The following is a 12613-nucleotide window of genomic DNA, read 5'->3' as shown; positions in this document are numbered from 1 at the left end:
CACTTTGTTCGGCCTTTAGATTAAACAAGCCCTTGATGAATCACATGGCATACTTTTGATATTACTCAGTGTTTTCAGCATGAATGATGTATATTTTTCAACTCATTATTCACAGAACTAGTTTTGCTAATTCAAAGTAAAAGCTTTTGCAAATTTGTGATGCTGTGATAGCAATGGCAAACCACCCAGTATAGCCCTTGCCAATAAGCTGCTTCGGCAGCACCAATGCTCTCTCAAGAGTATGGTATGGTACATCAAATAAACATATTGTTGCGAATTCGCGTTCGCCGGCGTGCGATCGGCCACGTAACTCGAATCGCGGCACGTCGCCCACCGGATGGACAATTCAGTTGTGACCCTCTCGGAACAACGCCGGGAGCTAGTCACGGGTGGGTCTTTCGACCTCACCACAATCGTGCCAATCGGCCACCCGCGTAGGATAGGGTTGTTCGCCAAACTCGACCTACCTAAGTACCTACGCGGATCGTTAATTGGGCGATCGTACCTCGCCGCAGGTCGACTTCGGACATGAACCGCTTACGCGGTTCGTTCCGTACTGCAGAGATAACCGAGCGGAGTTATCGTCGACCTCGACGGTTCAGATTTGTTATGGGAACTTACACCCACTACCAATCTCTTACGCGATGCAGGATGGAGAGTCAATAAAAAGAAAGGAGACGAAGCAGAGCGGGAACAGTTCAACAAGCAAGCATTTTATTGCACGACACACAGACACAAAGCAAGCACGTCTATTCAGTCACAGCAATAACAATAAAAGGCCTTTTGTAGTGCGGGGCTCCGCCCTTCGCTCCGCCCCATTTTCGGCCCCGCCTCCCTTCGAGCTTCTTGGAGAAGCCTCTCGAAGGAGGGCGTGCCCTCTCGCTCTCCCTCCACTCCGCCCCGTTCGGGGGCCGGGGGAGTCAGTTTTGGCTCGGGGCCAGGGAATTATTCCCCCAAAAAGAGGCCCCCACCTTTTCTCACCTTTGACTCCCGGCTCGGATCGCACTTCCACCACACCGAGCGCGGAGAATTTAGACGGGAGAAACAGGCGGGAAAAACCCCCGAGCATCGTTGGTGGTTTTTGTTCTTCCGCGGAGATCGTGACCGCACGGGGCTTATTGAATGGCGAGTGGCGAAGATGTGGTAGCGTAGGTGGTGGAGGTGGTGTGGTTGTAGTGTGGTTGGCGCTGTGGTGGGGATGGCATGGTTGTTGAGATGCTGTTTGTTTGAAATAAAAGATAGAACAGAAAAATGGTTAACTCAAAGCATTGCAGCCCGGATGGATCACATAAATTCCCTCTATACAATGGGTTTGGGCTAACTACACATGGACTTATCGAGATATCTCACCTGAGGACTCTTTATGGTGTAATGCGAATTTCCACAACCGTAACAATATGTACATGGAACATAAATCTGACAATGGGTTGAAAAAAACATTTTTTTAAATCCATGATGGAAGAACCTTTGCCATGTAAACGTTGTCCTTGGGTTTCATAATTTTGTTTGTTCCAGGCATGGTTACCTCCGAAGAATGGAAGGCTTAGCTTAAACACAACATTCTTTCTGAATAATTGTGGAAAGGGTTATTATTGTGGAAAATAATGCGACCATTTCTTCGTCTTTTTTGGGGATATGGAGTGAAGTCTCGTGGAAGAGCTACAACACAGAAAGGATCGGGACACAACATAACAAAAGGAACAGCAGAAAGAGAAGGGGGAAATAGCAACAGCAGGGCCTTGGGAGGAAAGAAACAGAGACGGACAAGGGATGTGTGGGTAAGGTTGAGGGAGAATGTAAGGGGTGGTTAAGATGGATCCAGAAAAAAAAAATTGAGGGGGGGGGGTTGGTTAACGGGTGTAGAAAAGATCATGGTATTGGATGGGGGATGATGAGTACCACCAGCTCCAAGGGAAGAGCAGTCCTCTACCAAGCTGTGGATAAATCCTTGTAGGTGGATAGGAGTTCAGATATCTGTCAAGGAAAAATCTGGGAGGTTTGCGGAGTTGGGACAAAGCTGGAAGGGTGCAGGGTTGTGGCAAAGCTGGAGGGTGTGGAGCTGTTGCGAAGCTATGTGGTGCTGGGCTGGGGCGAAGCTGAACGAGGGGGAAGCAGCGACAGGGTGGGATGAGGGGGAAGCAGATGGGAATGAGGTTACTGACATGGAGGGGTTTGACACTGAATGGACGTGATGGGGAATTTATTGTCGTGTGTGGACAACTTCCATAAAATGGACGTCTCAGGTGACACACTTCGTGGGTGGGGTGGTAAAAATGATTTTGGTTGAAGGCATGGATGAAAATGGGGATGTAATGTAGGTGTAATAGGAGGCTGGATGAATCCAAGCGTTCAGGAGTGAAGAGGTTTTGGGAAATGAGTTTTGTGCAAAACAAAAGGAAGAGGTTTTGATGATTATGAATAAGAATGTGTTGTTCCTGATGTAGTAATAAGAAGAGTAAGGCATTTTACACTTTTTGAAGTGTTTTTTTAAGTGTTGTTAAAATCTTGTAAAGGAAGAAACGTTTTTTTCATTGACGATTCGGTTTGAGGGTATTGTAAAAGAGAGGGGTTAGGGAATGAAGGAGTAACTGCGCACAGCAGGTTGAGTTTGGTTTTTTTATGATGATGATGATGATGGGGTTTTTTTGCTCTTTTTTTTGTTGTTGGAACGAGGAGGGGAAAGGGATTAAGCTGAAGGATCTGAAGTAACAATACCTGGGATAAAAGGAGCAAAAATGAAGCACGTGTGATCAAAAACTGAGGCAGAAATGACATCCCGACTCGCACGGCCATTCACGAGTAGGTCGGACTTTACCAGGGATGCAACCTCGATTATTCAACACTCAATATTTAAGATGGATAAAAAAAAAACGTTTGGTCCCTAATAAGATACGTTTTGGTACAGAAAATTAGATGAAAACATGATCATCAAAACAGGAATTAAAATAAAAGATAAAATGTATCTGTTCCAGGAAACTTGGCTTTGATGAACTGCAAGGAGGATCTGATGTCCACGTGCAGCAAATCCCGAACCGGAAGTCTTATACAATGCTATGTTGATACCAAACAGCTTCCTAAATGTGGAGAGTAACCTTTTCTTCAACACAGTATGTCCAGAAATAGACCAGAACATTGGCACACAATGGCCTGTTGTTTTCAACATATCTTCAGTGGACAGGGTGGTTGGCTAACTTGAGGTGAGAAAAATGGTGATTGCATTGTTTTTGTTATTTATTTGACATGTTTTTGCATTGTTTCTTGTCAACCTTACCCAGGCATCCGGACTACCATTTCATTGGATGAGGTGCTTAAGCTCTTTCAGTCATGGTGCTTGGGAAAAGGTGAGGAAGGAGGCAAAGTTGCCGGGCAGAAAGGTGCTGCATTCAAAACTAAATATGGGCACATTCACAAGGTGTATGATTACCTGTGCAAAAACTGTAGTCAGCAACAGCTCAAGGACCTTTTCAACTACAACCCTGCTATATTTCTTCCAGATTCATCCATCAGGTACAAACACTACACAGAGTACAACACTGATCTATATTTGTTTATTTTCAGGTTACCTTTCACATCATCGTGAAGCATCATTTTAAAACGTAAGTAATCTTTTTGCGTTTTCTTTGCAGGAAGTACGACAGAGACGAACATGAACTTTTGTCAGGACATTTCTACAATCTAAAGGACGTGTGCTGGAGTGACCCGACTAACATGTTCCACCATTATAACATGTTGATAGTGGAGGGGTCATCTTTGCAGAAGTTAAACACCATTTCATCATTCTATAGTGTGTGGCCAGAGATTTCCTTTTCTTTGAAACAGGTAGCACTTTTTTCTTACATCTTCATAAACATTGTTCATACATTTATTGTTTCATTAAAATGCTGTCATTGGTTGAGCTTCCAAACATCTCTATGGGTTTCTGCCATTAAAATAATGGAAATTACTGATAAAATGTGTGAAATGCCCGGATAAACATCAGCAAATTTTATTTTAATTGCACGCCTCAAAATCCTCAGTTCCCCAGGTTTAAAAATATGATGATTTGCTATTAACCTCGTCTATATATTAAAGTAGCTGGATTTCTCCATCTTCCTGTCCATCCCTTTGTCTGTCGCGCTCTTTTCACTGGAACATCATTACGGATAGCGATAGGCTCAGCATCTATGGATGTGCCCGTCATACCGGCATCCAGCACTCAACCTGTCCCATTGATTCGCCGATGGCAGTTGAACACCATAACCCATACATCTGACTCAATCTGACTGTCGGACATCCGTAGGCGACAGACTGAATGCCAGCCGTGAGGCGTCAGAATGGTTGATTTTGTAAGACAGCGATACGTCTCACGCGAGGCTAGATCTTTATGGTGGTGTATTAATCATAACTCGATGAGAAGTGGTGTATTATTTCAGAAACCACTTTTCATAACCGCAAACAAGCCGTAACTAAACTAGCGTACGTTTCTTCACAGTATTGTTATCATAATAATAATAATAATACTAATGTAACGTTAATGATGATAATCAATTCACAGTGTTTGTTTTCGTGAGATGTATAAACAATGTGTATTTTTTGTTCTGATTGTCACTTTTGTTCACCATCCCAAAGCATAAATGAGAACAAACTTGATGCATTTTTGCAACTTGAAAAAGAAACAAAAAAAAAACGACTCAATGTCTGATCCCTTGGAAAACAAATTAATCAAATTGTTTTTTTGGTGAATAAGTGTGCGTATTACTAAAATTACCACTGTGTTGCTGGCAGGAAACAAAATGTTTCTGACATATTTTTTAAATTGCAAATCTTGACTGTCATTAAGTTGTATCACTGTACAGTAACATGTACAAGGTATGTTGTTCAACTTCCATGAGCGAAGTGATGGGTTCAGTGCTAGTACTTCTGAAGAGGTGTTTCCTGAGCCAAAGCAATCCTGTGGGGATGACTGACTTGCATTTTTGCAAACTGTCAATCCCTTCAGACCAGCAAAACATCCTTCAGGACAGCAACTTTAGAAAGCTACAAATGATTAATTGGATGAGAGAGGCATTGGCCTGCAACCATTTTCTTGTTGGGCAACGGTCTTAATTGTGCAAGACGATTGTGTGGTCAATATAAACTGGGACGTCTCTCCTATTTTATAATATGTTGGTTTTAGGCTTATGGAGGAGCTAACCGATAAAGGGTATGGGTTTACAAGCTACTCAAGGGTATGGGTTAACAAATTATTAAAGGGTATTGGTTTGCAAATCTACTGAAGGTTAAGTGTTTGCTAACTACTAAACCCCCAATGCCTCTCATTCTTTAGCCATGTACTTCACCTCTTGGGATCATGAACGACTCAAATGAGGACTGTGTTTGTACTATGTGATTGGTGTGTTTTATTGCAATACTTTCATAAAATTATTTTATTTTGGACTGTCACAGATATTGGACGTGCCTGCAATGCCGAGCATGAAGAATTATGTGGACCTGCTGTGCTTGATTACTGAAAACAGCAAGCTGCCTAATATGGACGTCCTTGACGATGTTTTCCACATCTATGCCATTCTCGGTAAATTTTACTCTCCCAATATTTCTTCCAGATAATGCGGAGGCTTCAAAATCTGTTTCTTTTTTTTAATAACCTATTGCCTAAAGCAAACAAACGTTGCAGCACAGGTGCATTACGCCGTTTGTCAGAGTTTTGGCGATTACCACGCGTGATTACCTTATCGCTAGATCCTGGGTTCCCAACCTCGGGGTCGCGACCCCTAGCACTTTTCGTGGGTTCGTGGACTCGTCTGAAAACTTTTTTTTTCAATGCTATGTTTTTATGAAAAGTATTTTTCACAGATATTGTCACAGATATTGGACGTATAAGCCATAATATGCCTGGTGTTGGCGCAGTGATTTGGGCAGCGGCTTAGGATCCAAAAGGTCCTGTGTTCAAGCCCCGTTGGGCCACTGAATTAATACACCAGTGGGTTGACTCAGCCTGTCATCCTTCCGAGGTCGGCGAAGTGAGTACCAGTGTACTGGGCTGGTGTATACCCCGGTTAGAATAGGTGTACCAGATCCCTTTGTCATAAGAGGCGACCAGGGTTGCGTCAGGAAGGGCATCCGGCATGAAATCTGTGCCAAATAATTATGTGGATTATAACGGATGATCCGCTGTGGCGACCCCTAACAGGAGCAGCCGGAAGAAGAAGAAGAGTTTTTATGAAAAGTATGTCAATCTGTGATCTATACACAACGCTTGCCACATTCTTGACATTGCCAAGAATTACTTTCTCATTACAACATTTTGTTCTGGAAATAGAAACTAAGGTGGGTTTCCCGCTCTAATTCGGGTGATCAGTGGATGATATTTCCTTGTCAGCCAGCTAGCGCATGCGTATTACAGTATGTTCGCAATTTTAAACGAGCATGCCCAGTTCTACCCGTAACCGCACATTGCTCTGTTAAAACCATATGGTGAACCCGTAGTTGGTTTGCGGTTCGGTTCAATTCGGCCACTTGAAGCGAAACCGTGCACTTTTACCCCCTACCCATCCGCACCCTTGAAACCATGCTTGGGTTTTTGACTGCAATGGATGGACTCAAAGTTTGTGAGAGTGGAGGGACAGTTCCCGTGCACGTGCGCATGAATGGCTTTGACCATGTGAAGCTGACAATGACATGAAAGGAGTCATGTTTGCCCAGCGACATGGAGCACTGAAAGTTGTAAGATCAAAAGTACTCGTCAGATCAAAAATTGCTTTGAAGTAAGGGTGCAAACAGGGTTCAGCAGGCATTTAAATAGTTAGCCGATTATCAAGTTCTTCACGTCATCTTTACAATGCTACAACTGCTACAACTGCAATACTACATCATCTCTACTTCTGCCGACCATTGGAATACCTGCGTGCGAAGTGTGTTTGAATTTTCTGAATTATTACTGGATACCACTCAGTGCCTCTATTATTCATTTTATGTTGTTTCTTATTGAAGAAGAGCCTTCTTGAACATTTCGTTTCTATACTATACCCAAAGTTGAATGTTGTTACTTTTTGTGAAGGAATATGGCCGGTGCGTCGCGCGAACGACCTTACAATGACAAATTCATTGAGCTAGGTTTCTATTATGTGACAGAGCGTGGAGTCCAGAAACCTCAGTGCGTCATTTGTTATGAAGTACTTTCGAGTGAATCCATGAAACGTAACAAGTTACAACGGCATCTGTCATCAAAACATGCAGCATAGAAAGATAGAGATCGCTCATTTTTCTAACGGAAGTTAACCGCCCTTAGGAATTCCCGCTTGGATAAAGAAGGTAAATGTCATCAGACCAATGCACGTGCTGTGGAAGCGTCCTATCGTATTCCGTTGCTCATTGCAAAAGCTAAAAAGCCACACACTTTCGGCGAGGAACTGATAATGCCATGTGCCAAGAAAATGGTTTCTCTCATGATCGGAGAAGACATGGTTAGTAAACTCGCGATCATACCTCTCTCGAATAACACTGTTCATCGTAGAATTTGTGACATGAGTGAGGACATTACCACACAGAATGTTACGGATATCAAGCAGACACTTTGGCATGCCATACAGCTGGATGAATCAATGGACATTGCATCATGCGCACAATAATTGATGGTTTGGGTCAGATTCATCAAAGATGGTGATTTTGTGGATGAGCTTTTGATGTGCAAGTCATTGGAAACAACAACTAATGGAGTTGACATTTTTACAAAAGTCGAAACCTTTTACAATCAAGAAGTTCTGTACTTCAATAAATTGATTGGATCGACAACAGATGGAGCTCCTGCAATGCTTGGCAGGCATTCTGGCTTTAAAGCTAAATTATAACGAGTGGCTCCTCATGCATTTATGATACATTGCATGATCCACCGGGAGGCGTTGCCTGCTCGCACAATGCCCGAAAGTCTCATGAATGTATTGTTGCAGGTGATCAAAATCGTGAATCACATCAAATCTAGCGCATTAAACACGAGGTTATTCAGATTATTCTGTCATGAAATGGACGCCAATCACATGAACTTACTGTTCTACACTCAAGCACGATGGCTTTCATGAGGAAACGTTGTTCTGCGTGTTTACGAGTTGCGTGAAGAGTTAAAAGAGTTTTTACGTACACAAAGAAAGAATGAATGGGTGGAAATGCTGAAATCCAGTAACTGGCTTGCTAAATTGTGCTATTTGAGTGACATTTTTTAACGTATCAATGTGCTCAATCGTACGCTTCAAGGCAGAGACACGAATTTGATGTTCTTCAGGTCAGGTCAGGTATGGGAGCATGTGCCAGAACAGCACGTCGCTGCGTCCACTTTCCGCCGGTACTCCAGGGGCCTCCGTCTGGCCATCCCCCAGGCAGATGCCAGGCCCATCCCCATCTCCTTGAGATGATGGTCAACCTGTTGCAACCATGAGGCACGTGGTCGACCCACTGGCCTCCTCCACTCATGAGACTCCCTCGCTGAGAGAATCTGGTGAGCAGGATCAGAGTCAGGAAAACGAGCCACATGTCCATACAGCCGCAACTGACGCTCACGGACTATGCAGGTAACAAATCTCATCCGAGTCTCTCTCAGCAACCGCTCGTTGGACACAAAATCCGACCAGCGATAGCCAAGGATTCTCCGAAGAGATCTGGTACCAAAGGAATTAAGTCTCCGTCTCAGATCCTTGGTCAGAGTCCAAGTCTCGCACCCATAGAGCAAGACTGGAAGTACCAAGGACCTGAAGACTCGGACTTTCGTCCTCCCGCACAGGTACCGGCAGCGCCACACCCCATGATCCAGTGAATCCATGACTCCCCAGGCCCGACCCAGACATCTATTGACCTCTGACTCGCAGCCAGCAGAGACATGAATATCACTGCCAAGGTAAGTGAATCTCTCCACGACCTCAACATCCTCACCACAAACAGACACAGATAGGACAGCAGCATCCAAGATGTCACCGAAAGCCTGGATCTTAGTTTTGACCCAAGAAACCCGTAATCCCAACGGCTCCGACTCCTCATTCAGCACCTCGAGGGCCCCCAAGAGGATGTCTAAAGTCTCCACAAAGATGACTGCATCATCTGCAAAGTCAAGGTCCGAGATCTTGACATTCCCAAATGACGCACCGCAACTTGATCTCTCCGACATCCTCCCTAGAATCCAGTCCATACAAGTGCTGAAAAGTGTGGGGGCAAGTACACATCCCTGACGAACTCCAGTAACAACTGGAAATAAGTCAGAGATGGTACCACCACACTTCACAGCACTCTCAGTACCAGAGTAGAGTTCAGACATCAGATCGATCAGTTTTGGTGGCACCCCACGAAAACCAAGAATCCTCCAGAGGACATCCCGATTCACTGACTCGAACGCTTTACAGAGATCAACATAGGCTGCAAGCAGCCCCTGCCGAAACTCTCGTCTGCGTTCGGTGAGGACACGAAGTGCAAGGATACGGTCAATCGTTGACCTCTTTGGTGTAAAGCCTGACTGCTCTGGACGCTGGTGCTCAAGCAGATGGTGGCGAACCCTATCGAGAATTATCCGAGCAAAGACCTTGCCCGGCACTGAGAGCAGCGTCACCCCTCGGTAGTTGTTGCAGTCTTGGCGATCACCCTTCCCTTTCCAGAGAGGGACAACAAGGCCCCTCTTCCAGTCAGTTGGGATGATGCCTGTGTTCCAGGCAGAGCACAAAACTGCATGCAACAACACAAGTGCAGCATTTCCACCAGCCTTGAGAAGTTCGGCATGGATGCCACAGATCCCTGGAGCTTTGCCCCGTTTCAACTGGTTCACCGCAGCCCGTGTTTCCACAAGCGTAGGTGGACCACAGTTGATTCGAAGGTCAGCAACAGGGATTGTAACACCCTTGACGTCCAACTCGACAGTTGGGGGATCAGCCTGGTACAACCGCTCAAAGTAACCGGCCCAGCGGGCCTTCACTTCAGACTCCTCTGTCAAGAGCCTACCACTCTCTGCTCGAACTGTAGTGCTCCGTGGGATGGGCTTGGATGAACGTAATGCGCGAATTCCCCTGTAAGCGGGACGAGAATCACCTGTCCACAGGTGATGCTCTACCCCCTCACAGATTCCTCGCACATAGGCCTCCTTGTCCACCCTCAGTGCACGTACAGTTTTACGCCTCAGCTCCCTGAACAGCTCAGATCTGCCATTCAGCCTGGCCCTGCGACTCTGGTCAATGGTATCCAGTGTCCCTTGAGAGACAAAATTCTTCTTTGCCCTGCGGTGAGCTCCAAGGCATCCACCGGCAACATCAAGGACGGTGGTCTTGAAGGCGCTCCACAACTCTTCAGGACCCCCCAAAGCACCCAAACCCCCCAAGTGTCCACTCAGCCTGTTCGCAAACTCCTCAGCTACTCTCTCATCCTTGAGCTTGCCAACATCCAGCCGAGGCTGGGATGGTACCATTCTCCCAGATTTAAGGTGCAGCTTTAGAGTTGCTACAACAAGCCGGTGGTCAGTATTGAGGAACTGAACACTCCGGTAGACCCTGCAGTTCTGGATCATCCTCCAACGACCATCAACGAGGACATGGTCAATCTCCTTTGCCACACCGCCAGCATTGGAATATCAAGTCCAGCAATGAGCTTGTGAGCGCTGAAACCATGAACCAGCCACCCTAAGTCCATGACTTCTTGCAAAGTCAAGGAACTTAGTGCCATTCTGGTTCATAGTTCCTGACCCATGGGGACCAACACACACCTCATAACCGTCCCTATCAGTTCCAGTCGATGCATTGAAATCCCCCAAGACTAGAAGTGTATCTCGTCTGGGGCACTGATCAACCACAGACTCGAGTGTGGCGTAGAATGCATCCTTCACGGTGAGATCACTCGCCTCAGTCGGAGCATAAACAGAGACCAGGGAAATGACACCTAAGGAGTGACGAATCCTTAATCTCATAATACGCTCGTTGACCGGTGTTACCTCGATTATCATTGGGGTCAGCTTATTGGACACAGCTACAGCAACTCCTTGGGTATGGTAACCATCAGAGCGACCAGACCAATAGTAGGTGTAACCACCCACCATTATCTCGCCGCAATCCGGTCTCCGAACCTCAGAGAGAGCTGCAATCATGTTCTTCCATGACGAAATAAAAGGGTTTCTTGCCACACAAGCATTGTTGAAAGATAAAGTGAGTCGCAACCATTTCGTATTATTTCCGCACCTCTCTGCCCACCTGGAAGTTGAAGAATCCGAAGACATCCAAGTCGAGCATGTTTCTGGTGAAATCAATAACACCTTCAGTCACTGATTGATCAGTTCGAACACTACTTTCCCGAGCTCGACATCCAGTCATTCACCGTGACCCGAGACCCATTCATTGCACCATTATACGCCATCGCCGACGATGATATCGCCCAAGAGGAGCTTATGAGACTGAAGCAGGATTCCGGAGCGAAATCATTGTACAAGTCCGTGGCTTTGTCCAGTTACTGGTGCAAAATGCTTGAATCCCATCCACGTCTATCCGAGAAGGCAATACGGCTCCTAATGCCGTACCCTTCATCATACTTATGTGAACAGTCATTTTCTACAATGGTTGTGATGAAAACGAAGTTCCGCAATCGTCTTGAAATCGAGAACGACATGATCGTCGCGTTGAGTGGCGTTGAGCCACACATTTCAAAACTCGTGGCTGAGAAACAGGCCCAACCATCGCATTGATCATGATTGTATCAATAATTTGTTGTCAAAAATATAAGTGGGCAAAAAACGCGAACGATAATGATGTTTCATAGTGAACACGTGACTTTGTTCTTCGAGGGGTCGTGCTCTGATGCTGAGATCTGGAATGGGGTCACCACCAAAAAAAGGTTGGGAACCACAGCGCTAGATGCTAGAGTAATGGTGCACAGCATATACAACATGCAATGTATTCACAAGGGAATCCAAGCCAGCTCTCTTATCTGCATTGTCGATGTTAAAGATCTCACGATCTCTTTGGAACAACTTGTAAACTGGCCAAATTATGGCTTTATATAAGAGTTGACCAGATGATTGACCACTTTGCTTCATTTTGACCCCTCACAAGATATTTGAGACAGATATAAAGTAATTTGCCCCTTAAAGTTCATGCCATATTCTTCTTCTTTCATATGCAGCTCAAGGCTGTGGGGTAGCATTATTGTCTGAGGGTGCGACTGTGCCACTGATGCGATGCCCTCTGTAGGTTTAACGTCCATCTGAGGGATGACACACACATGCTTGTGAAACCCAGGATGACAGTTTATAGCTGGATCTGAATTCAAACCCAGGCTAAACAGCTTTGAGGCAAGTGTGCATCCCTCTTGGCCATCCTGCCAGCCTGTCTTGTCATATTTCAATCCTTGTGCTCGCCCCTTCTGCACGTTGTGCTAATTTTACAACTCGTCCCATCCAAGGACAAGGTACCAGCTTCACAATGGATGGAATCAGTGGAATGTTGATGCCATCCATTGTTCTACCTGTCTGCTGACGCAGGTCGACATTAGCCTTCATGATCAAAACTAGTTCTTCATTCGACTAGCTTGATACCTCCCAGGATGAGTTGATGTCGGAGAACGTAGAGATGGGAGACTAGTCTAGAAGTTTGATGGCTACTTGAAGTCCTTGCCAGTCAGCCTG

General features: G+C 45.4%; 1 protein-coding gene across 8 annotated transcripts in view; it reads left to right on the top strand.

Moving 5' to 3' along the window:
• Positions 1–12613, top strand: part of LOC147010935 (uncharacterized) — a 234455-nt gene that overhangs the window by 170714 nt on the left and 51128 nt on the right. For all 8 annotated transcript variants that reach the window (XM_085859819.1, XM_085859817.1, XM_085859816.1 and 5 more), the window contains 3 exons: positions 3276–3507; positions 3627–3819; positions 5425–5551. In XM_085859819.1, the coding sequence (XP_085715945.1) occupies positions 3276–3507; positions 3627–3819; positions 5425–5551 (552 nt within the window). The remainder of the gene's footprint in view (positions 1–3275; positions 3508–3626; positions 3820–5424; positions 5552–12613) is intronic.

The sequence above is a fragment of the Eptatretus burgeri genome, chromosome 16 (genome assembly GCF_056783735.1).
Source record: "Eptatretus burgeri isolate ZD-2024b chromosome 16, Ebu_testis_v1, whole genome shotgun sequence".
Lineage (NCBI taxonomy): Eukaryota > Metazoa > Chordata > Myxini > Myxiniformes > Myxinidae > Eptatretus > Eptatretus burgeri.
This window is presented reverse-complemented; position numbering and strand designations above follow the sequence as displayed.